At 38.3% G+C, this 26,327-nt stretch overlaps 2 protein-coding genes across 9 annotated transcripts in view; both read left to right on the top strand.

The window, feature by feature from the left end:
- The window catches only part of LOC143213078 (uncharacterized), an 832,749-nt gene that overhangs the window by 623,966 nt on the left and 182,456 nt on the right, over positions 1 to 26,327 (top strand). The window lies entirely within an intron of this gene.
- LOC143213087 (uncharacterized) overlaps positions 1 to 26,327 on the top strand; it is a 179,980-nt gene that overhangs the window by 99,273 nt on the left and 54,380 nt on the right. The window contains exon 3 of one of the 3 annotated variants that reach the window (XM_076432613.1): positions 991 to 26,327. This exon is cut by the window's right edge and continues 13,286 nt beyond it. The exons of the other annotated variants lie outside the window; for them this stretch is intronic. Coding sequence (XP_076288728.1) covers positions 991 to 1,041 — 51 coding nt within the window. The 3' untranslated portion in view covers positions 1,042 to 26,327. The remainder of the gene's footprint in view (positions 1 to 990) is intronic. 3 annotated transcript variants of the gene reach the window in all.

The following is a 26,327-nucleotide window of genomic DNA, read 5'->3' as shown; positions in this document are numbered from 1 at the left end:
CCAGGAGATTTCTTGTAAGGCACCTTTCTCGATAAAACTGTATAGAATCATTATTAACAGAGATATTTAGGTGCCCCACTCTGTATTTTTCTATTGATTTAATGAACACTTACACAAATAAAATTGTTCGATTGTGTTTACTCGTTTCGACGCCGAAGTCAATTTGTTTGGGGGCAATTTTGAAAAACGCAGTATACTCGTAAACGTTTAGTGGAGTTCAAAACGAGATTAGAACGCGATGCAGAATTTAATACGATTTATACGATCGAAAAATATAAAAGTTTTCTTTATACTTTTTTATATTTTTGAAAAATATAAAAGTTTCTTTTTATATTCTCGTAAATTTCACATGACGAAATATTTGCTTACATTATTCGTACGAGTGAATTCCAATTTTTTTTTTTTGCAAAAGACCAGCGTCTTATAGAGCCACAATTTTTCTGAAAGGAAATTTCCGATGTAACCACACGACAGTATTGAAGGAGCACCATATTGCTATTTTGAGAAGGGTAGCCGATAGCTTCATATCTTGGTAATTCACGGGAAGTCGATCAGAATTTCCATCTTGCAAATATTTATCTCGATCCTATACACTGAAATATATTTCACGGAAGCGTGGTACAGTAAGCGGATCGATTTCTCAAATACAAATATACATAACGAAAGATCCGATCTTGCGAAATGAAGGATTCGATTCGCGTTGTACTTGGAGACTTTGTTGAAACTGAAGCTGTTGCTGGCCAATCATCATTTTGCAGCAAACCTGTTGCGTTATCTGCAAAATATACGCAATTCCTATACAATTTATAATAACTACTTCATTTATTCAGAATAATTAATACATCTGATATTAATGAACTGAACAATTTTGTATCGCCTGAAGACAAAATAACTTGTTTAACCAATTGTTATTTACAAACTACAAAGGGAACTAGAAATGTTGTTATAATTATAGTCAAACTAATCTTCCATTTTCATTTTCTGTTCCAGGTGAGTAATCGTTTGGATTTCTTCCACTATGCAGGGTTCCTTACTGCGTAAGTAATATATTTATGAGTAGACTGCGGATTTTATGCATTTATGACGAAAATGGACACGTACAATTTAAAGCAGTGGACGAATTACGAAGATTTAAGCACATCAGTGTATCAATTTCAGCTTGATAAGACAATTAACAGAAGAAAGGATTTTCTATTTGGCTCGTGTGTCTCGCAATCAATGCAAACATTTTCTATTTTGCATAAAGATCCGCAGTCTACGAGTTTATTCATTATCAAATTGATGACTGCTCTTTCCTCATCTCTTCACAGCAACAGTTGCCCCAAACAATATTTGTGCCGTTTAAAATTTGGAAAAAGAATTGATCGATTTAGTAAGGGAAATTGTCAGTACTTTCCTGGAGGAAATTGTCACCCTTAAGTGTCTTTCTTCGTGTGCCTCCCATCGAACAGTAATGCTAAGGGAAGGACCCCAAGTGTCCTACTTCGATTTTCATAATTCTTTGTGAGATGATGGTATATGTATCCCTAATTATGTATGCAAAATATTAGGTGTAGTTACTCAATAGTTTCAAAGATATGAACGATTAAAGTTTGATACTATTCGCATCAAACAAGGTATGAAACTTTAATCAATCATATCTTTAAAACTATTCAGTAACTGCATCCAATATTTTGCATAGATAATTAGGGATCCATGTACCATCGTCTCACAAAAAATTATCATAATCGAAGTCGGATACTTGGGGTCCTTCGCTTGTAAGATAAACCCCGTCCGTAAAGGGTTAAAGGTGTGCAACCCTCTAATGCTTTCCTTACTCATTATCAAATTGATGACTGCTCTTTCCTCATCTCTTCACAGCAACAGTTGCCCCAAACAATATTTGTGCCGTTTAAAATTTGGAAAAAGAATTGATCGATTTAGTAAGGGAAATTGTCAGTACTTTCCTGGAGGAAATTGTCACCCTTAAGTGTCTTTCTTCGTGTGCCTCCCATCGAACAGTAATGCTAAGGGAAGGACCCCAAGTGTCCTACTTCGATTTTCACAATTCTTTGTGAGATGATGGTATATGTATCCCTAATTACGTATGCAAAATATTAGGTGTAGTTACTCAATAGTTTCAAAGATATGAACGATTAAAGGTATGAAACTTTAATTGATCATATCTTCGAAACTATTCAGTAACTGCACCTAATATTTTGCATAGATAATTAGGGATCCATGTACCATCGTCTCACAAAAAATTATCAAAATCGAAGTCGGATACTTTGGGTCCTTCGCTTGTAAGATAAACCCCGTCCGTAAAGGGTTAAAGGTGTGCAACCCTCTAATGCTTTCCTTACTCATTATCAAATTGATGACTGCTCTTTCCTCATCTCTTCACAGCAACAGTTGCCCCAAACAATATTTGTGCCGTTTAAAATTTGGAAAAAGAATTGATCGATTTAGTAAGGGAAATTGTCAGTACTTTCCTGGAGGAAATTGTCACCCTTAAGTGTCTTTCTTCGTGTGCCTCCCATCGAACAGTAATGCTATGGGAAGGACCCCAAGTGTCCTACTTCGATTTTCATAATTCTTTGTGAGATGATGGTATATGTATCCCTAATTATGTATGCAAAATATTAGGTGTAGTTACTCAATAGTTTCAAAGATATGAACGATTAAAGTTTGATACTATTCGCATCAAATAAGGTATGAAACTTTAACCAATCATATCTTTAAAACTATTCAGTAACTGCACCCAATATTTTGCATAGATAATTAGGGATCCATGTACCATCGTCTCACAAAAAATTATCAAAATCGAAGTCGGATACTTTGGGTCCTTCGCTTGTAAGATAAACCCCGTCCGTAAAGGGTTAAAGGTGTGCAACCCTCTAATGCTTTCCTTACTCATTATCAAATTGATGACTGCTCTTTCCTCATCTCTTCACAGCAACAGTTGCCCGAAACAATATTTGTGCCGTTTAAAATTTGGAAAAAGAATTGATCGATTTAGTAAGGGAAATTGTCAGTACTTTCCTGGAGGAAATTGTCACCCTTAAGTGTCTTTCTTCGTGTGCCTCCCATCGAACAGTAATGCTAAGGGAAGGACCCCAAGTGTCCTACTTCGATTTTCATAATTCTTTGTGAGATGATGGTATATGTATCCCTAATTATGTATGCAAAATATTAGGTGTAGTTACTCAATAGTTTCAAAGAAATGAACTATTAAAGTTTGATACTATTCGCATCAAACAAGGTATGAAACTTTAATCAATCATATCTTTAAAACTATTCAGTAACTGCACCCAATATTTTGCATAGATAATTAGGGATCCATGTACCATCGTCTCACAAAAAATTATCAAAATCGAAGTCGGACACTTGGGGTCATTCGCTTGTAAGATAAACCCCGTCCGTAAAGGGTTAAAGGTGTGCAACCCTCTAATGCTTTCCGAACGTCAGGCCAGATTGATCTGCCGATGAAATGCCTCGTGAAACGAGGTTCGCGCCACGCGCCAGCATACACAGTCCTTGATACGATAGCAGAATACGGTTAATCGTCGGTTAACTGTGATCTTCACGGTTCACCGTTAGTCAATAATAACCCGCATGTCTCATCACCTCGTCACGTAGAAACGTATTCGAACGCGAACAGCTAGGCTGCCGGCTGTTACAATTGAACAGGAATGTCAGTGAATGTGTCGGAAGGCGCCGAGACACCACAGAGGGATGTTCCTTTGAGTTCACCGCCTCAGTAGCACGCCTGCCCTGGTGTCGTGATGACCGAAGACCCCTGGGTGCTGCTTTGAAGCCAAGTCATTATAATCAAGTCGAGTGCAACTTAGTTAACGACATCAAACCCCAATGCCTCGGTGACACATGTCCTCTATAGGAGTGCGAATACAGGCTCCACCCGTAGCGCAGTATACATAGATCATCAGTGCGTACCGTATGCTCTGATTGCCACGATTGTCGATCCAAGTTAATAATAAGTCTATTAGTGCTAGATACAAATTTTCCAATGGCACAGACCCACGTGAAAATTAGTTATTTAAATTTTTAAAACCTCGGGGAGGTTCGTTTGCAAAGTTCGTGGACGGACACTGTTTTTTTTTGAGCTTCTAAGACAGAGCCGAACGTAGGGAAGGACAGCGCGACTCTCAGCGGCTCTTTCTTTCCCATACGCTGTCCTTCCTTGCGCCCGAAACTTTCATCGTTAATTAAACCATTAAATACAGTTGAAATTATATCGTGTTTGGTCTTATTTTGTTCAGAAGAATGTCACAAATATATTAGAGAAAGTTTCATAAAAAAATAAGTAATAATAAAAAAGATTAACTATTGGTGTTACATTGTGAGGACGCACGGACCTTTGAACTGTGCCGGCGACTGCGACTCTCCGCGTCGCATTAGTAGTGGTTCACACCGATATACTACAAATTACTACAGTGCAGGGGATATTTTTTTGCATTCATCGTGTACAACCGTTTTGCTACTATAGAGGATTTACTGTACTAATATTAATGACAAGGGAGCCCCGGTGACCGATGCACCTCGATTTCGATGAAACTTTGCACAAGCGTTCGTTAGACATAATTCAGAATTTAGTCACATTTTCTTCGTGCCCGTTTTTTATTTTAAGGGCGAAATCGACCCTTTTATTCGAACCAGCCCCTCTACGCGAGCACTCATAAATCGCAGATGACAAAAGATATCAAGAAATGGTTGAAGTAAAAGTTATATCTAAAAAAATCATTTTCTACAATATGTTTCTTTCAAAAAAGTTGTCGGACAGATTTATGGGTCCAGAGATTCGATATAACTGTTACTTCAACCATTTTTTTTTATATCTTTCGTCGTTTGCGATTTATAGGAACTTACCTAAAAGAATAGAAGGGATGATTTCTCCCTTAAAAAAAGTGAAGAATGGGCATGGATTAAATGTGAATAAATTAAAATAAAATTTTTCTGCACCAATTTGTACGTTCGAGGAGTCAAATAGAAATTTCATTCTCCCGTTAATAATTTTAGAAAGTTGCATATAATATGTACATATTTATAAACTCTTTGAATTTTTCCCTGTTTTAAATGTCATCTATTCGTTCTTACTGTATATAATTGCATAAAATTCACAGTCTGATTGCGTCGTTTATTGCATTCCTCGTGTGCACAATTGCTGGAACTATTAAATCGTGATATACAAGGCAATAAGTTCCTTCATCTTTCTCATTATTAAATTCCTCATGCCTGTTATTTATTTCGTCGTTGTTATTACTGTTTCCTTCTTCTTCTTCTGTTTTTCTTCATATTTTACTCTCATTTTGTTTTAAATGCCAGTTTAGTTTAGCTTATTACAGAACCAAGCTTTTGACCAGATTAGGTCCATGAGCTGATTAAATGCCGGTGTATATAGTCAACTTTCTCATCTTTCTACGTCTATTCAAATCTTTTCAAGATGAAGCTTCCTGGTGTTGCTAGTTCTAATGTGAACTCTTTATGACTTAATTGCTCATCCTGCGTTGAAGTGTTTCGAGTTTTATTATTGGGTGTTCATACGCCAGGAAATGTTTCCAGACTGTTAATATTACAATTGTCCCAGATTAGAGTAAACTTTACTTTAGGGGGCCAAAAATTTTGAACTTTTTAAATATAATCCTGCAGATTTTGGCGAGAGAATGTAAAAAATTGAAATTTTAACGTTAGGAATTTACTGGTTCAGCAGTTATGCTTGTTAAAGTTGAACGATTTGAAGCTTTTTTGTCAGGTGACTTACTTGTCAAAAACACTGCAGATTGCTCAACTTTAAGCAAGCATAACTCCTGAACCATTGATCCTACAGGATCGAAACTAGTTTCGTCACTATATAATTAACTATACAAACTAGATAACTATTATCTAGTAAAATTATACTTTGAATATCTTGAAAAAATTCAAGATGCAAGTTTCAAGAAATTACACCTTCTTCGAGGGTGGTCTATATCTATTGTGCTAGATATTTGGATGAGGCGCCAGCAGATTTAGGACACTCTCTCCAGAGAAACAGTAAAAAATTTTAATAAATTCGGTATGAGTTGTGATTGTTATTAGTTTGCTCACTATAATCGTGATACACTATACAGCACAATGAAGAGCTGCGGAGTTTCATCATTATACGTTGTGAAGTGCTCGGGGAAAGCGTAACTCGGAAGTTCGACGGCCTCGATTTTCATCGCGATCGATCGCCGCGATGCGATGGTCGTTTCAGAAAACAATCTAAGGGTTGTAGGGTATTTATTATGGCAAACTTCATGCGAAAGAAGTTAGGTCGTTAGGAGGGTTGATCGAATTTGCGTTGTTGACGGAGTAATTTAACTAGGCTATCTTGGTATAAATACCGGCATGGTGCTATCCCGTTATGGGGTTGCAAAAACGGCTTCGAATAGAAAGGGAAAGGGTGACCCAAAAATGTATTTCCTTGAAAAGGATTCTTGATAAAGACATCTTACAGAAAGTTCGTAAAATAAGGAACTATATAGAAAGAAACTAATATCATAAACTAGATTTTTATGTTTATAAAAATAACGTCGACCAAAATGAAATTAGAAAGAGTTTTAATTTTAACACTTTATCTACTGGCGACTTTATCTACTCTTTACCTTACCGGACTCAAAATTTGTGGCCTCTCTCCTATAAATTATGATGTATTTGGTATGTAATCCAGTAGATTTATATCCGGGACTGCTGCAGATCGAAGTTTCGATCCTGTAGGATCAATGGTTCAGAAGTTATGCTTGCTTAAAGTTGAGTAATTTACAGTGTTTTTGACAGGTAAACACTGCAGATTGCTCAACTTTAAGCAAGCATAACTTCTGAACCATTGATCCTACAGGATCGAAACTTCGATTCCTAGATTCTCCTCGTTTAATTCTACTGGATTACACATACCAAATACATCATAATTTATTGGGGAAAGGCACAAATTTTGAGTCCGGTAAAGTAAAGTTTACTCAGAATTTTTTATACGGTATAGAGTTTTTAATAAATCTTAATCTCATTATTTCGTTTGGTATTATAGTGGATAAAAAAGATTTTCAAGCTTCCATAACAATGTTAAGGTATGATAGTAATATCGGTTAGCTCCGCTCGATCGTTTCGATTGATAATCGACCCGCCCATCGCGCGGACACACTATGCGGGCCACACGAGGAAATCGTAATCTCAGTGCAGAACCTAAATCCAGAAATTAATCACGAGGAGGGAAGTGCTCTCACGCCCTACATTTTCTGCGACTGTATAGCGCGGCTGAAAGATAAAAGCAGCCCGTTAAAACTCGTTATTTCCATAGACCCTCTCGACCACGTTCCGCTCGTACACGAAGTTACAAAACATTTTATTGTCTCCAAAGAGAAAGTGGGAGATAGCTTTTTATGAGCATACAGAGTGTTAAAGAAGCTGTCGGTGGCAGGAAGAGAAAGCAATAAGAAAACCATCCGGGCCCGTAAACTTTTCTCCTCTGTAAATTCTACGTAAGAATATGTATGCGAGGCAGGATTGATGCACGGAAGAATAACAAGTTCATAAAGTATGCATTCGTCGCACAGTTAACATTCTCCAATTCGATAAAATGGTTTCAATTAAATTTCCGTCTTCGTTAGTTCCTTATAGACTAAAAAGTGAAATCGATTAACCTTTTTCCATTGCTACTTTGATCAATTTGACTGTAACAATCAATATTTGTGTACACACCTGCAATCTAGTTATCGCTCTTGAAATTTACAATTATTTTGTAATAAAAATTCTAATTGTCTTGCATTTGGTTATTGAAAGACACAAATAACCAAACTGATCATTTCAGTTTTTACTTAAATCGTGAATGTCATTTAATTTTGTGATACAGTCTTTGTGATATTCTGCTGTATTTTGTGAACACAATTTGACAGTCTTTAATTGCTTCTTGAAAAGATGGGAAATCTATCATATTAATTTTAATAAAAAATTAATAAAAATTGTGTCCACATATAATTCAGGTAACAAATATCTTGCATAATTGTTTTGGCAAGCTTATGACCAGTTATAAACAAACATTCTTTTTTATAAAATATAAACAAACACGATTTCATAGTCGCAGGGTGAGATAAAAGATTGGCTGGAACCTGAACCACAATTTTGGTATTGAGAGTATGAAAACGGTTGCTCTTCCGGAATCAATGCATAAAAGACACAGCACTCCACAATTTCAAATTTTTTTGCGGTATTATTACAATATAGATTACGAGACCGCCAGAAAATTGCAGAGCACGTCGGTGAGGTGGCTATTATTCGGAATCATCGTACCGAACTATCAGGATGCTGAGGAAGATGAATACGAAAGTATACGCAGCCTTCCAGCACAATTCGTAACAAACACGCTAGAAATTTCTGTTTCGCGGCACAGATTTATCTCAAGGAATGCGGAATACACAGCCGAAAAGTTTCCCACTTGTTCGTTCAATTCGTGTCAACGGTGATTATTTTTCAGTTCCCTTAACTTTTGACCAACACGATTTGCATGTATCATTCCGCTGCAATTGAACAGAGAAGAGCATCCCAGCAACGAAACTTCGGGAAGTCAAAGCACCATCTAATTCGTTTATAAATACACTGCGTCCTACGAACTCTGTTCATCTGAAAACTTGGCAATTTTAAGCAATATGCGAAAATATTGTTAAAAAACTTTCGAGTTTTCAAATGAAATTTTTATTAACATATCAGCGACGTTTTTCTGATTAAAACGAGTCCAAACACGGCATAATTCGGAGCACATTTATTCGAGTAATCCACGAAAAAGATAAAACCTCGGTTATCCGAACCAAAATAGAGGTTCCATTGAATTGACGTTAAAAAAGCAAACGAGATCCGAAGTGTATCGTGTTTGGGCTCGTTTTAATCAGAAAAATGTCGCGAACGCATCCATAACAATGTTATGAAAAAATAAGGATGAATAACAAAGTTTAATTATTATTAAACAAATCTCTAAACTAGCCCTTACACCAGACGATGTTCTCCGTCACACTGAAGGAACATCGACGAGATATCTCGCACTGTTGTCCATAAGCTTGCAACTAAATTCTGTCATATTTTTTATCTTGGCACTTCTCGAAAATTTTCAACAGCCATAATTGCATAAAGATCCGCAGTCCAGTAATTTCATAAGAGAAACAATAATTTTATTCTCTTTTAATGACAACACAGGACACTCGTTATGTACTTCAATTTATGAAAATACTTTAACAAAATTTTCTACTCTAGTCTACTCTGTTGCTAATTAGATTTCGACGTGTCACACTTCGCCAGTACAGTAATTTTCAATTCCTCCTGAAATCTGATTGCCACCGGGTAAACATTTTGTAATATCGGATCGTGTAACCAACACGAAATGGCCAATCGCATTATTTCACTTCGACATGCATTGCTAACATTTATTACAATTTGCAGCATGCGTGGGCATCGACATGCTGTCTGCATACATGTATGTTCATTCGTTCGCGACTAATTAGTAATACATAATTTAAACCGATCGAAAATTGTAAACAATTATAAAATTTCTCGAGAGGGATCAGATTTCTATTAAACTTCGGCAAGGTTTAGTTTTGTACAACATTATAAATGTGGAATCTGGCCAATTTACATACTTTTAATGATTCTTCTCTTGAACTGGAAAGTGTGCGAAAGAGACAAATTATTATCGTTATTGTTGCTACTATTTCGACTGGTGTGCCTTTCCCAAATAAATTATGATGTATTTGGTATGTAATCCAGTAGATTTGTACCCGGGGCGACTGCAGATCGAAGTTTTAATCCTGTAGGATGAATGGTTCAGGAGTTATGCTGGTTTAAAGTTGAGCAATCTGCAGTGTTTTTGACAGGCCCTTACCTGTCAAAAATGCTCAACTTTAGACAAGCATAACTCCTGAACCAATGATCCTAAAGGATCGAAACTTCGATTCCTAGATTCTCCTCGATTAATTCTACTGGGTTACATACCAAATACATCATAATTTATAGGAGAAAGGCGTAAATTTCGAGCCCGGTAAAGTAAAGAGCACAGAGCATCCAAGCACTATTGAATCGTTTCCATTTAGTCTTACAATAGTGGCTTATCCTTCGGGTTATAGGCGCGACACCAGGTGTAATACTCAGAGGACTGTGCTGAAGCAGCGGTCCAGTCGTTGATAATTATTAGACTGCAGATCTTTATGCATTTATGACAAAAATGAGTTTTTTGTCAGAAACAAAGGATTGAAAAATGTCAACATAGTGTTTTCAACATATTAAAATTATTAACGACGAAAATAAATGTTCACTTAGCTCCTGTATCTTGTGATTGATGCACAAAAATTTGATTTTGCATGAAGATCCGCTGTCTAATAATTATCATCTATACTTTGTTTTTTGGCACAAACAACACCCTTCGCATTTCATTCAAGTTGGGCATTGCTGCGGAATCAGATGTGCTCGATAATCTAATTGTAAGCTGAAGCCTGTTGAAGCGACACGGGGTGAGCAACTTCGCGAATCGTGAATTCCAGCGTACGTCCAAAGAATGTCCGAGGAAGATTAGCCGGAAGAAGTTAATTTGATCTCGGCTGTCCACGGTATTCCGGGAATGCTGCAGGTGTCTCGGCCACAAACTTTGATTCTAATTGGCAGCAACGTTGCGGCCAGCGAAGCCTCACGAATAATCAGAGCCAGACGGCGCATTGTATCACGGTGCAACGTATCCCATTAAATAGGAAAATACGCGCCGTAACAAGCGTCATTATTCACTTTATGCGTTACTTTACTGTACGCGCAGGGCCCGCGTTTTTATTACATTTAACAAGAAAGCCCGGCGCGAGAAAGAATTTATTATCACTCTCGTCCTCTTTACGGCGCGCCGCTTTACTGCCGTCCGCGAAAAGGAAAATATAATCACACGCAGTTTATGGCGTACTCAGGATCCAGCCTAATCATGCGGATCGAGATCAATCACGCGTGGTCCCGTTGTGAACAGCCAACACCGAAGTAACCGTTTCCCAGTCGATATCTTCCGCCTAACTCGGTACACACAGCTTGCTGTTCTCGGCAGCAATTTGCTGACGACAGGCAATCTTCATTCCAGTTACCACCATCCTGTTCCTGCCCGCTAACTAACCAAACAATGCCAACTAATTAAAGATTCGACATCGGCGCAATACGGGTTGCTCACTTGAATACCTTGAACTTCCGTGTTCCCCCGAATCTCTTCAATGGAACCATGATTTAAGCCAGCTTACGCGAGTGTACAGATGGCCAACAGATTCGGGTAAATAGCGTAGCGTATTACCAATGCTGTAATAATATCAACATCCAGGGTGACACAACAAGGACCTTTTTGTCACTATTTCTTTTTTTTGTTTAAGGGCGATGGGGAAATGCTCTTGCGCACACCCTCTCCGCCGATAGTGATCGGAGAGGGTAGCGTGGAGCTCTTTTTTGCCAGCTCTATACAAGATTTGGCTGCTCTTTAGTTTACCGGACTCAAAATTTGTGCCCGTCTCCTCAATCCAGTAGAATTAAACGAGGAGAACGTAGGAATCGAAGTTTCGATCCTGTAGGATCAATGGTTCAGGAGTTATGCTTGCTTAGAGTTGAGCAATCTGCAGTGTTTTTGACAGGTGAACACTGCAGATTGCTCAACTTTAAGCAAACATAACTTCTGAACCATTGATTCTACAGGATCGAAACATCGTCTAATAATTCTAGACAAATACAACGATAAGTATCCACATACTTTTGAGCGGGGGTGTATATTCACATGAAAATGATAGAACTTCACTTTACCGGACTCAAAAATTTGTGCCTTTCTCCTATAAATTATGATGTATTTGGTACGTAATCCAGTAGATTTGTACCCGGAGAATCTGCAGATCGAAGTTTCGATCCTCTAGGATCAATGGTTGCGGAGCTATGGTCGATTAAAGTTGAGCAATCTGCAGTGTTTTTGACAGGCCCTTACCTGTCAAAAATGCTCAACTTTAGACAAGCATAACTCCTGAACCAATGATCCTACAGGATCGAAACTTCGATTCCTAGATTCTCCTCGTTTAATTCTACTGGATTACATACCAAAATACATCATAATTCGTAGGAGAAAGGTACTAATTCCGAGTCCGATAAAGTGAAGTTTACCCCAAGATTTTCTTTCATTGTATTTTACAACTTCGAATGTACGATTTGTGTGCGCAGGGAAACAGAATGACCTGGATCAGGCCTAGCAACGAACGTTTGATGCTCGACTTTGAGATTTTCAAAGTCACTTCTAACGCAGGAAATTAATATTCAGTTTTCCCGTGGGCTCGAGCAATCCGATTGAACGCGATTCAATACGGTTGTGCCGTCGTTCTATTCAATCGTTCTAATATTAATCTCGACGTTGCGTTTCTCGGTGGCCTGCCGGAACGAATCGCTGTAATTTACGGCGTCGTAAATAATATTCTTACATTGGGGAGGCACAAATCACTGAATTATTTGTTGCTGGGAGAGGACTCTCGATTCAGGATATCGTACCGAAAACTCCGCGTTTTTATTGTAAGCAAGCACGCTCGATGAAAAATAGCTTCGACCTTCTCGTGCGGACTACGCATTTTTTCGAGGGCTCATTTAAATTACGACCTCCAGCTCCCATTTAGAACGGAATTAATCCGATGAATCCTCTAAGGATTACGTTTATACTATTATTTTTATCATTTACGACGAATGTTTCTTTCATAAAACAACAGTTAATACTACCTCTAACATTGAATGTAGTTTTTTGATGTTTAAACATTTTCATATATAAATTCATATCCCAGTCTGTTACCAGTATTTATCTAAACAATTTTTACTTTGTCGGAGTTTGTCATGTGATAAGACTCGTGTCCAGAGTTCGGCAAAAATTTTATTTAAATAAAACTTCGAATAAAGTGGGTTTTTTCCAAGTGGGTTTTAAGGAGTTGGGCAGAAATTTTATTCAAATAAAACTTCGAATAAAGTGGGTTTTTTCCAAGTGGGTTTTAAAGAATTGGGCAGAAATTTTATTTAAATAAAAATTTCGAATAAAGTGGGTTTTAAAGAGTTGGGCAAAAATTTTATTTAAAGAAAAATTTCGAATAAAGTGGGTTTTTTTCCAAGTGGATTTTAAAGTGTTGGGCAGAAATTTTATTTAAAGAAAAATTTCAAATAAAATGGGTTTTTTTCTAGTTTCCAAGAAAACTTTTTTCAAAATTTTCTCAACTCTGCTCGTGTCTAGACAGCGGATCTTTACGCAAAATAAAAATTTTCCATCTGGATTTCAACAATCTCGAGTGAAATAGAAATTTATTTTCTTTCGTAATACGTTTAATAGGTTAAAAATAATATAACAGTGTTTCTAAATTCTTCTGATATATTTTCACTGTTTCAAAAAACACTCATTTCTGTCGCAAATGCATAAAATCCGCTGTCTCTTTAATAAATTGCGTTTCGCGAGTCGACATAAGCTCGAATTGTCAAACCGGTCCGTAAATATGTACCTTCCAGCTGAGCGCAAAATAAAATGGAGAACTGAAACAAATGGAGAACAAAGGTTGCAGTATAGAATCCGCAGGATTTTGAATCGAACGTACCAGCGCAACATGGCTTCGGAACACGGTGAATATTATTTGACTTGCGGCGCTTGTTGCGTGATTGGAAAGCCAGTCGCAGTAATGAAAAGCGGCGCGCTTTGTAATTGGGACTATCATTGTCACATTCGCATTTTTCTTTGTACGTATTCGAAGCCAGATTGTTTCTAGTTCGAATAATATTGACGCTACCGCGACACCTGAAGTTTCAAGGGATTTTGATGAGACCGCTTGTGCGTTCAATTCCGCCATTTGTTCAACAGGAGCTCGGGTATTCCGGTAGAAAGCACCAATTAATCGGGATGGAACTGTTCTCTTAGCAAAGAGTGCACTTCTTGCTGCACATTTTCGTGATCACTCGGTGAAAACTCCTTTCGTGCAATCGCGTTCGTAATTTCACAAAAGAATGTTCATCAGCTACGCTTCATGTACACGATCACCGACGCTCAGAAATAAAGCATGGAACCTCTCGCGTTCGAATTAATAGAAATATGAAAGTGTGCGAACATAGAAATACAATTCAAATGTTCCATCGCAGTTTCGGACCTGTAGAATCAATGGTTCAGGAGTTATGCTTGCTTGAAGTTGAGCAATCTGCAGTGTTTTTGACAGTCCTTACCTCTCAAAAATGCTCAACTTTAAGCAAGCATAACATCTGAACCATTGATGCTAGAGGATCGAAACTTCAAATACATCATAATTAGGAGATAGGTGCTAATTCTGAGTCCGGTAAAGTAAAGTTTACCCGTTTTTCGAGTTAGACAACTAAGGTTAGAGTTAGATACTAAAATAAAAATTGCTGCCGAAGGTGCAGCAAAAAATAGCGTATCGGTGAGACAATACTAGTGCAATACTGGAACTTCTTTATATTTTACTTATTTTTAATGCAATTTTACCAGTGGAAAGGACGTGTTGTATGGTTTCTGTGTCGTGCAATTCACGAAAAAAATTGTTATTTAGAATTGTTATTTGCCAATAAGTTGAACTGGCTGCTAGAAAATGATTCCATCGAAATGACGCAAGTCCCGATGGTCAAAAAGCAAGACTCGCAGAAATAAACGGACATTCGAGAGGGAGAGAGAGAAATGTGTCGATGTGGCGACAGCAATAGAAGATGGTGAAATATTTGCGAAGGTTTCCTCGCGCGAGAGCTCGGTCTCTCTGGCCGTTCACATTTTTTCGTTCGTTCAGCAACGTCGAGCCTGCTTTGCAAGCGATTGCGGATTTTCATCGAAAAGTCGAGTGACCCACCGGCAGCGGTTTCGCATGCGAGACCTCGGTGAAAGAGAATGCGCCACCTCTGATCTTCGGTGAAATCAAGCTCCGCCGATCAAAGCCTCGTCCTACATCGCGGCCGAAGACCAAATTTTCGGTCTCGAGGACAAAAGGAATCGTCGACGCTGAAAATCAAGATGAATCACAATCGGCAAGGATCGCTTCTATTTTTTCCCTTCTCCTCTTTCCAAATCAATTCCGTGGCGGTTCTTTACCGGTGAATTTCGCTGTTCTAGTGACTAATTCTGAAAGCGTTCAATTTCCAGTAATGCGTCGTTGCATGCATCAAATCAATATTATTCGAATACTATGAACGGTGTATAGACATTACCTTGTGACAGCGTAATATTTATTTGCAAATATTGAAGTTCATTATCGATTTGACCCGCATGCTGTGTCCGCACGATGAGGGAACCGATTATTATCGATTGATTAGAATTATCGATGACAAACGAACATCTTTTCTTTATGTTTTGTTGGTGATTTTTTCTGTTGAACGCGAGGAACAAAATTTCTTGCCATTTAATTGTTTCATTTCGTTAGTGTATTAATTTTCTGGCAACTCTTTCCTATTTTCCAGATAATATTACTAGTGTTATCACCATGGAATTGTTGTTTGTACGTTGAAAAATGTTTGAGTGATTGAAATTAAATGTAACGAAATAAAATTAACGATTTAAATGGGTAGTAACATCTCTGACGATATGCAGCAACACCAGGTAAATAAAAAGAAACTTTCTAAAAACCACGCTTATATTAAAATGCACTGAAAAGGAGAAAATAATTTTTTTCCTAAATAGCAAATATCTAGCAAATAACTAGAATCTTACTAGATTTTCGATCGAAAAAGTGGGTCTGCGCGCTGACGGTTTTTGTCCTTATTTCAGCAAATTTTGGGTTGGGTGAGGGCTCATTTTAAAGGGGAAGGTTCATCACACCACGCTCTGGTCATCATATAAGTCAAAAAGTCTTTTGGAGACAGAAAAATGCATTGAAATCTGCGTGTTTTTTTCCTAGATTTTTTCCCTACTTTGGACACTCATATTATTAGATATAAACATAATCTCGTTAACCTCATGACCAGAGCACCATGCGGTGAACCTTCCTCTTTCGAATGAGCCCTCAATCAGCAGAAAATTTGCTCGTATAAGGACATTAAGTGGAAACTCGCAGACCCATGTTTCGACCCATTTTTCTAGTAAGATTCTAGGTATTTTCTAGTTACAATACGAGCCTATACAACCCCCTTAAGAAGTGTCGCCAACTCAGCTGAGACATACAAATTTATGGTATGGGCGGATGAAGTATCGGAGTTATTGGGTTTTGTAGATAAGGATTCTTGATTTCTTGTGACAGTTAACGATTTTCGCGCAGCACGTCATCAAAGTATAGTCCTCCACGAACATTTTTAAAAAAATTCCAATTGAATCGATGAAAAACTGAATTGTCGGCAGATTTTTGTCCAAAAAGATCGGTTTCTCGCCCACTGTGTGAATTCGATCTACAGCCGGTCAAATGTTTTCTGTATTTCGCTGTTAATTATAACTTGCAGTTTGAACGATGAATCGCCTTCGTACAATCAGTACGCAGTTCGCTGCATCGTAACACGAGTGTAATCTCGGCAGCGATCTTTCGCGCCCCTAAAACTTCGCTTCGAATTTTTTCACCGGTGACTAGAGAGTTTCGCGTGTTATCAAATTTATCATCGTACGTCACCGATTGAAAACGCGGGTGGCGCACGCAAGCCTCCAGATTAGTTATCGGAGTTGACAGATCGTAGTAACTACTTTAGCCCGCTTTTAATGCCGCGAGTATCAAAGTGACCGCGGACCTTTAGAAACGGCTGATTTAGTAGCTCTGAAATCGCGAGACTGAATGCTGCCGGATACTTGCAATGGCAATCCATCATGCGGTCTGACGCGTTTATCGGTCTCGTAACTAAAGAGATACATTCAGTGATAGTTAATGGCTCCCGAAAATGCAGATTACTTCTACAACGATTTCGATTCGAGAGAGATTAATCGAGCCGGCTCGCGAAAGTACTTCCAGAAAATTACTTACGCCGATTGTTTTCAATTACACCGCGACTAACCGCTTTTTGCGGTTCCACGTGTTCCCTCTTTTGGTTCAGAAGTTGCTGTAGCACGATATGCTTCTATTATACAGGGTGTTCCAAAAATGTTCTGATTCCCGAAGTGATAAGTTTCGTTATTGGTAGACTGCGGACTAGAGATTGCAATCCCGCAATCCTGCAGGATCCCGCTTCATTTTTTGGTCCCGCATTTCTTAAATAGGGGATGCGGAATCCCGCAAATCTTGCGGGACTATGCGTCCAAAAATTTCGCGAATGACGACGCGCACGAAGAACTATTTCGATGGTCTGTCATGAAGATATCGACAAAACTTAAATAAAGAGATGAGATTTCGGCAAAAAGGGGAAATATTTACGTATGGGGCTTACGAATATTTTTTAATTATTCGACCTTCACAAGTGTAGAGGCTTAACGAGCTTTTTCCGCTGCAGGATATCTTTTTGTAATGACTTGATGACCTAACTAGAAGATACAACAATTAATAGACTTTGCTCTTTACGATCATATTTTCAAAGTTCTACAAGTTAAAATTTGTTCTTGTAATTTTCACATTTTTCAGATTTTAATCTAATTAAAATTATATTCACAGACAGGTCGATTACATATAGTTCGTTCTAAACAATTTTTATAGTTATTTTTAAGTTTTAACCAACATTTTGGTAAAGGAAAAAATTTTTTATTTAAATACCTTCTTCTAATAATTATTATAGATATAACGAATTATTATATTATATATTTTATACAATTAGACACGTATATGTATATATCAATTATAGTTTGTTTTCCAAAAAGAGATTTATTTTAATTTGAATTTACGTAGATTTAGATTTTATATGTATTCTGTTAATAAATTTTGACTTATTAGTCATCTTATTAGATTAATTAGATTAAAGATGATTATCTCTCATTAAGTAAAATTTGTTTCTTTATTAAATATATATGAGATTGAAGACCTAAATCCTTAGTCCCGCGGGATCCCGCGGGATTGAAATAAATCCCACATCAATCCCGTGGGATTGAAAATGGCGCGGGATTGCAATCCCTACTGCGAATCTTTATGCAAAATAAAAATGTTCTTCGTTGATCGTGGGAAACAGGTATAAAATAAAAGTTGATTTCATCACTTAACGACTTCATTGCATTAAAAACAACATTGCGACGTTCTTGAAAGTTTTCTAGTCCTTTACTGTTTTACATTTCACTCGTAAAATATTGTTGCGGCACAAATAAATCGGCCTGGTAGCTGGAAGAATTGGGTGGGGAATGTTTTAATCGGCCCGCATAAACTGCTGATACGGCGATATTAAATTGTTACTTGTCACGGTTGATTTATTATTCGCTGCAGAAACGTAATATCGTGATTTCGTTTCAGCACTCGTGCAACTAGGTGACGTTTAATTATCGTTAATGCCGTTATGTCGTTTAAATAGCGGAACTAGCGCTGCATTAATAATTCCGTAACTAATTTCGATTTGTTTCTGAAACATCTGCACTTTTGTTCCCCTGCTGATGGACGTCACATTAAATATAGCCCTCCGCGTTTCACAATGTTCGTTGAACTATTCAATTAAAACACAGGTCACCCGACGATTATATTATGTTTCAATCATTATAACACTGTACGCGGCGAAATTCGATAACTTTCAAGGCGGTACAGCATCATTGGGACGCCTTGTACATTTAAATCCCTCCTCAGAAGGCGTAAAAGCGAGTATATGTATATTTTTAATTACAAAATTTGGGGAACTATAAGACAGTTCATAGAATTCCGGAAATTGAGAATTGACTCTTGTATTGGGTGAAAGTTGAATCCATTGTTTCTCGAATGAAGGTTAGGATACTGTATTTAGAAGTTTGACGTGTCTATTAAGCAAGCTTGAAGGCAGACTCACGTTTCCGGCAGCAACGCAGCCTTCGCTGGCAACCAATCAGCCCTTCATCGTCCGTGCTCTTTTTCACCCAGCACTTACATTAGATCGGGAAAGAACGAACCCCTTTCGTTTTTTGCATCACCAGGAAACCCTCGTCCCTTCCTAATAAGCACTTTTCTCGTTACATTTTTGCGCAAGCCAACTCCAACCCCTTGTTACGATAACGTGAATCCCCGGCGTTGCCTCCTTCTCCCTCATGTCTGGCATTTTAAACGATCGGACAGTTCGTGTCTGAATAATCGCTTTCTTTCAGCGGGTTATTACGGGCTCATAAGAACGATAAAAGCATGAGGATCCTGTTCAATGCGAGATTATCGAACTGTGGATTTTTATGCGAAATTTTCTACTGTGATGGGAAAAAAACAGAAGCCGTAAGAAATCAATATTTTTTCTACGTAGTTTTTTAATACGTTGCAAATAATATTGTATAATAAAATTCTTAAAGAGATCCCCCACTTATAGGTTATTGCTGTTTTATATTTTTCCAGTTTTCTAAATGAAGTACAGTGTTCCCGCGATTGATGTGACCTTTGGGTATGAGGATGATGTGACTTTTTTATCCCCACTACTCGGGGGGAGCCCTTAGGCGGCAGTGATGGTAGGTAAGGCGCTTTTTTCGTGCATGCGCGACTATTCTAACCTCGGACGGCCTCAGTCATGTACGAAGATCGGTTACCTTGGCCGCCCCGCTAATTTTTGGCCCCTGCCGTAGGGCAGCGCCAAAGCCGCCACAGTTCCCCACAAACTTCGGACGTAGATACGGTCCTGACGAAACTCGCACATGCGGGAAAAAAGCGCCTTACCTACCATCACTGCGAAGCGGGTCAGTGGAATGGGGATGAGTCGGAGTGGGAACGCGTAGTGGAGTAGGGAGCGCTGGCGCGCGGAGTGGGGATCGCTGAACGCGATGTCGTACTACCGTGCGTCGCGCGAAGAGGTGTGACGGTTAATATAAAATTTTTTGTTCTCCTAGACACACAGTTTTTGTAAAACTTTGTTTTTTTAATATTGCATTGTCGTCCAGTTCTGAGCTATGTTTAAAGTTTCAAGTCTCTAGCTCGTCGGTAAGTGGTTTAAAATTCGATTACAAGATTTGACACATACAACAACGACAACTCGGCAAGCTAATATAAGCGTGGTAATAAAAAACGTAGTTGTACCATTTCGTTTCCTGAGACAATTCGTTTCTCACAACAATCGCGGGAACACTGTAGTTCCACATTTCTGGGGTGTAGTACAAAGTTAAGGTAATTGAAACAATATCAGTCAACAGTGTTCGTTACATCCGTCGTTTTATTCGTCCGGAAATAATGTCGCTCCATAAATTCGGTGAAAGTAGGTTGCGAAGGAATAAACAATTTAAAAGCGGTTACGTGGAGTGCTGTTTTAACTTGTACATTCGCGGAACAAAAATAGACGTCGAGCACAATGGCTCCCGAAGGAGAGAGGAGGCACTACGTTATTTCACAGACGTTCCAGAAATTTATGGTAACATTTGGAATTGTAACGCTTAAAAGGCTGACAAGGGACGAATAATTTAATTCGGGAAGTTTTCGAATGGCCAGCGACTGTGTGCACATTTTGCTGGCGATAACGCTGGAAACGTGTTGCGGTTCGCGAGACATTTACATTAGCGCTAACATTGCGTCCGATTCAATCAGGACCGACTTGTATTTACTTGTTCCATGACTGACAAAAAGTGTTTCTTAAAAGTCGATCAGACATCCGAAATATTTGATCAACTTGAAAATTAATATTTTTAGAAAATATCAGATGATTGCATAAGTTCGTGCCCGATTTGAAAATAAAATTCAATGGTTAAACTTTAAAGATTCGTTAAAGATCGGTTAAATTAAAATTAAAAAATGGTTAGATTTTCTGCAATTAGAAAAGATGGTGACTATGTGTATAATCGATTAATGAATTTGTATTCTTTAAAATTTAACCATTGAATTTGATTTTCAAATGCAATGATATGCAATCATCTAATACTATTGGAACGAAATTTATATTTAACCATTTGCACTCGGAGCTATTTTAACTCGAAAATTAAACATTTTTTCTGATGTAGAAGAATTCCATTCTATATGATTTTTTTTTATGGATATGAAATTGATATAACACCTCGTACACTACTTAAATGTTTAGCAATTGATTCGATATCAACTTATTCAGTAATGTAAACAATATTCAACAAACAAATGGAGATTCAAATCGCATTAAATAAAAAGAAAAATATTCTGTGTTGTATTCGAGTGCTGAGGGTTAACATCTTTAGCCTCACTATAGTTCTCTAAGATACGGGTGTCCCAAAAATGTTGTACTTCAAAGAGACTCTTGAGATTATTTAAGATAACTGTTTCCTTTGCAAAAATCGAATCCAAATATGGGTGAATGAATTGCGAGGCAGTCCATGTCTATTTGAAATGCATTTACAGGGGAACGAATATTCTTGTAACTTTCGGAGTTGTTTTATATGGACGAAGGAAGAATGGATATTTTATAGATGTTGAACAGTTCCAGAATATCTCGTGAGCAACCGTTCAGTCATTTTAGCACGGGAGCTCGAGGTATTGTTAGGCATCTGACACAGAATGAAAGAATAATGAAACGGCGAAACAGAAGAAGAAATATGGGTCGTAGGTGAAGTAAGCCGAATATTTCCGACAAAAGTTCAATCGATGCTTACATTAAACGTGGGTACGAGTTCGCTTTTAAAGGCCTCGTCGAGTATTTTTACTTTTTTTTCTTTTTTAAACCGCGAAGAACTCTGGGTTTCTGAGACCCGAATCTGAAGTTCGTGTCTCAAACAATAATTGTGACGTTCCAGGGTTGATATATTTAATAGGTTGGAAAGAATACAACAGTGTTTCTAAATTTTTCTGATATTACTGTCTGTATACATCATAAACGCATATAATCCGCTGTCTATCTATTAGGTCAACCGGAAAGTTCCGTCCGTTTTTTGACAAAAAGTAGAACTTTATTTAAGGGAAATCACGCGAATCGACTTTTTGTCCTTATACGAGCATATTTTGAGCTGCACAAAGGTTCATTTGATAGAGGAAGGTTCATCACGGCGCGCTCTTCTCATCATATTAGTCAAAAAAGTCTGTTTGAGACAGAAAAATACATTGAAATCTGCGGTTATTTTTCTCGATTGTTTTCTCTACTTTGGACACTCATATTATTATATATAAACATAATCTCGTTAAATCATGAGAAGAGCGGGCTGTATTTAACCTTCCTCTACAGAATGAGTCCTCACCCAGCCCAAAATATGCTCAAATAAGAACAAAAAGTCGATTCGCGCAAACCCATGTTTCGACCCAAAATCTAGTAAGATTCTAGTTCCTTTCTGATTACAATCCGAGGGTATAGTTCCCCCTTAAGAAACAAAATGAAAAAGTACATTAATCAATTGTATTGTCCATCGTTAGCGATGACTTTTCCCCATCTTTCGGGCAGCAAGCGAATTCCGCGACGAAAGAATGAGTCATCTTTGGAGGTTATCCAGTCAGGGATAGTCAGAAGGGGCACAGTCTGGCGAATAAGCCGCATAGGGTAGCATTTCCCAGCGAAGTGCTTCTAACGTTTCTTTGACAACTTTTGTGACGTTTCGCAAGCAGAATTTCGCAGATGGTTTTTCGCTTTTCAATGTCTCTTGGCTTGAGTTTATATGGGACCCCCTTCCTTGTAGACCTTCCCCAAGGCCTTTAAACGATCGGAAATGACAGATTGAGCAGAATTTAACGTATCTGCAATTTGTTTTTGCGTTTGACATGGATCTTCATCCACCAATGCCTGCAATTCTTCGTCTTCGAATACTCGTGGCCGTCCAGAACGCTCTTTGTCCTTCACAGTAAAATCGCCATTTTTAAAGCGTCCAAACCATTCTCTACATGTTTTATCGGAAACAGCATTATCGTCATAAACGTCTACAATCATTCGATGAGCTTAAGCTGCAGTTTTCTTCCAATTGAAGAAAAAGATTAACACTTCGCGCAAATGACGCTGATTCGGCTCAAATTCCGACATTTTCAATGTAGAAAAAAAACGATGTTATTGATGCAAGCGTACATTGTTATGTATTGAATTTTATTGAAAGATGTCCAAAGTAACAAGTTAACCTTACTTTAGACGTTATAGTTAACGACAGTTCGAGCTACGGCTACTGGACGCTAAACGGACGGAACATTCCGATTGACTTAATATTACCAATAGCAACCCAGTTGTTCAGGTGCTCCACCCTGTGGATAATGTATTACAATTCTGGAAAAAAATCAAGGACGCTCGAGAGTGAAAGACGACTGCACAAACTGTCGACTCCGAAAACGAGGGAAATATATTATGATGGTCGCTAATGATGTTTACTCGAAACACATTTCGAACAATACTAACTTCCGATTTAACAACGCCGCGCCCTGTAGAAAACGGCTAGACGACCGACTGCATATTTCAACTTGTTCCACTGCTACGCTATGACAAGCAGAGTAATGGCCATTGGAGCCGGGCGGTAGTCGGGCTTTAGCAGCGATAGCAAAGCCCATCTCTTCGCGGGCAATAAGAATTCTTCATGCAAATACACCGGTCCTTTTTTATAATAATAATGACACCTTACTTTCTTCTTATTTTCTCCCATTGTTCTTCTCGACTTCTTCGTGATGGCAATTACGCACGATGAAGTACTGTCTCCAGATTCGATAAATTGCACCGTTGCGTGCAGGACGAGTCTCATTGTCGGTGACAAACGTTGGAATTAATTATTGTTGCCTTGCAACTTTAGGCATTTAGGGCAATGTAACAAGAAAATGTTTCGAATGGAAGTGTGGATGTTATTCAGTACTTTGAAGGGAATAGAGGTCGATAATAAAAATTAAGAAAAATATTTTTATGCAATAAGAAACTAGGTCACCTCTGTTTAAAATAGCACTATATATTTTTAAATACATATTATTATATCCGATGTAAAAACGAATTCAGCGACCTACTACAAGGTAAAGTGCCCAAATATAAACCACTTTTCGTTGATGTTATTTTTTGATGATTTTAGAATGCTCTTTTTCGACCAAAAAATTACCAGTTCCAGATGCATTTCCTCCCTATAAGGTTCTAGGGCCAAGTTTGTTCAAAAATTAATACAGCTTGGGAAAAATATTTTTTTTGTTGTGTGTCATTTGCAGGTTCCAGCGAAAGAGGGTCTTAATATGGTACACCTTGAGTCCCTAATGAACCACTTTTTGTTGATGTCATTTTTTGATTATATTAGGATGCTCTTGTTCGACCAAAAAATTACCAGTTCCAGATGCATTTCCTCCCTATAAGGTTCTAGGGCCAAGTTTGTTCAAAAATTAATACAGCTTGGGAAAAATATTTTTTTTGTTGTGTGTCATTTGCAGGTTCCAGCGAAAGAGGGTCTTAATATGGTACACCTTGAGTCCCTAATGAACCACTTTTTGTTGATGTCATTTTTTGATTATATTAGGATGCTCTTGTTCGACCAAAGAATTACCAGTTGCAGATGCATTTCCCTCCTATAAGATTCTGGGGTCAAGTTTGTTCAAAAATTAATACAGCTTAGGAAGAATATTTTTTTTGTTGTGTGTCATTTGGAGGTTCCAGCGAAAGGGGGTCTTAATATGGTACACCTTGAGTCCCTAATATGACACCTAGTGCCACATTCGGCACCCACACCAAGAATGTCAACAGCTATACCCATATTAGGGAGCCCTTGGTAGTGTCATATTGGGAACTCCACGTGGACTGATAATACTAACCACTGACAAAGAGAAAATGGATTTCAGCCCGAACCAACAGTTGGCAAACATTAATATAAATTAAATAACATAAATAATAACATTAAATAATATAAATTAAATAAACATTAATATAAAACATTAATATAATCTGAAACTACAGATATGTTCAAACACTTCGAAATCACTTACTTTCCTCGAAAAAGATGCAATCGAAAATCTAACCAAAAAAATATTCAACACGTGGAGACATTAAAATGGTGGGTCTGCACTGGACGCTGTTGAGTAAACATGGTAAACTATTGTTTGAGGATTTTCTCCACCGGAGTGCGACTTCTCCTTTACAAGATATAAGGTAGTGCCATAATAGGCGACTATACCATATTTGGACACTTTACCCTACACTGGCTTTTGAATTTCTTTTAGAAAGATTTTTAAATATTTGGGGTTGAAAAAAAAATGTATTCTACACTTCAGATACTACTAAAAGTATGCGCAAAAAACCACTATGGAAAAGTCTTTTATTTTCTTACAAAAAGAATCCTAAGAAGGGCCTGAAATACGCAACTCTGGACTAGGATACCCCTTTGAAAGTCAACAATTTAGTATGCCAATAGTTTTTGGAGCCACCGTAGGATCTACAAGTGTGATCGGAACAATCGAGGAATGGTTCGTTTCTCGGGATGATCGAAAGGTGGTGCGGTCGAGCGAAATTCGGACCGCGTCGGCTTACGTTCGACTGACGAATGCCTTATGCAAATCCGTATACAGCAGACCTTGATGGCCAGTTCAGCATTGCATCAGCAGGACGACGAGGATCGGCGGAAAGCAACGCGTCCAACGAGAATGCTTTCAGCCCGATTGGACGAACGTTTCCTGATGCGGGTTCAGACGTTCGACCTATTGAAGCCTGATTAATATTGCGCTCCGCTAGCTCGGCGCTAGAGACGCTGAAAAAAAGAGGACGGGAAATAAGGGACCGGGAGCCATTTGAAAGAAAATATTATTTGACTCGTAAGCAACGCGCTTTCAGTTTCCCAGGCGTCTAGCTTCCTTTTTTTCGTACGCTTCGGCTCTCGAACCTTCCGCTTCCGTCCTCCTTCCTACTCTTTCCTACGCGCGGCGCGCCGGCGTAGCGGATCTTTAATGAGGCGAACGGAATCACCGTACGCAAACACAGGAGCACCAACGTACTGAGATTAATTATCGAGCTGGCAACTCGTCCTGTACTTTCCGAGATTTATGAATATATTAATTTCTCTGCCTGTGACGCATGCGTTTGCTCCGTTTGACGTTGATGGAGGGTCTTATTAATCGGTATCCTCCGAATCTTAGCGCCTTTTCATCTTCCACGTTTAGTATCCTCAGAAAAATCATCCACCTCGATCAGCACTGGAAATCGGCGCTGACTTTGTAGTTATCAACCCCACCGTATCGTTCCAAACAAAACTGTCTGGCAGCACCTCAATCATCACAGCTGAGTTAATAGCTATAAATTACCGCTTCGAAACCGCTCGCGAAGATTTTTATACCCATGCTGCTATATTTTCGGATTCCTGAAGTGATACAGCAACGTCAATGAGCGTCTCTTCAAACTATGATATCGTTTGAAGACCCACTCGTCGTCGACAGACCCTGGAAACTCACCACAAAATTACAAAACTAACT

The sequence above is a fragment of the Lasioglossum baleicum genome, chromosome 10 (assembly GCF_051020765.1).
Source record: "Lasioglossum baleicum chromosome 10, iyLasBale1, whole genome shotgun sequence".
Lineage (NCBI taxonomy): Eukaryota > Metazoa > Arthropoda > Insecta > Hymenoptera > Halictidae > Lasioglossum > Lasioglossum baleicum.
Note: the sequence above shows the minus strand (reverse complement) of the source record. Positions and strands in the feature narration are given on the sequence as shown.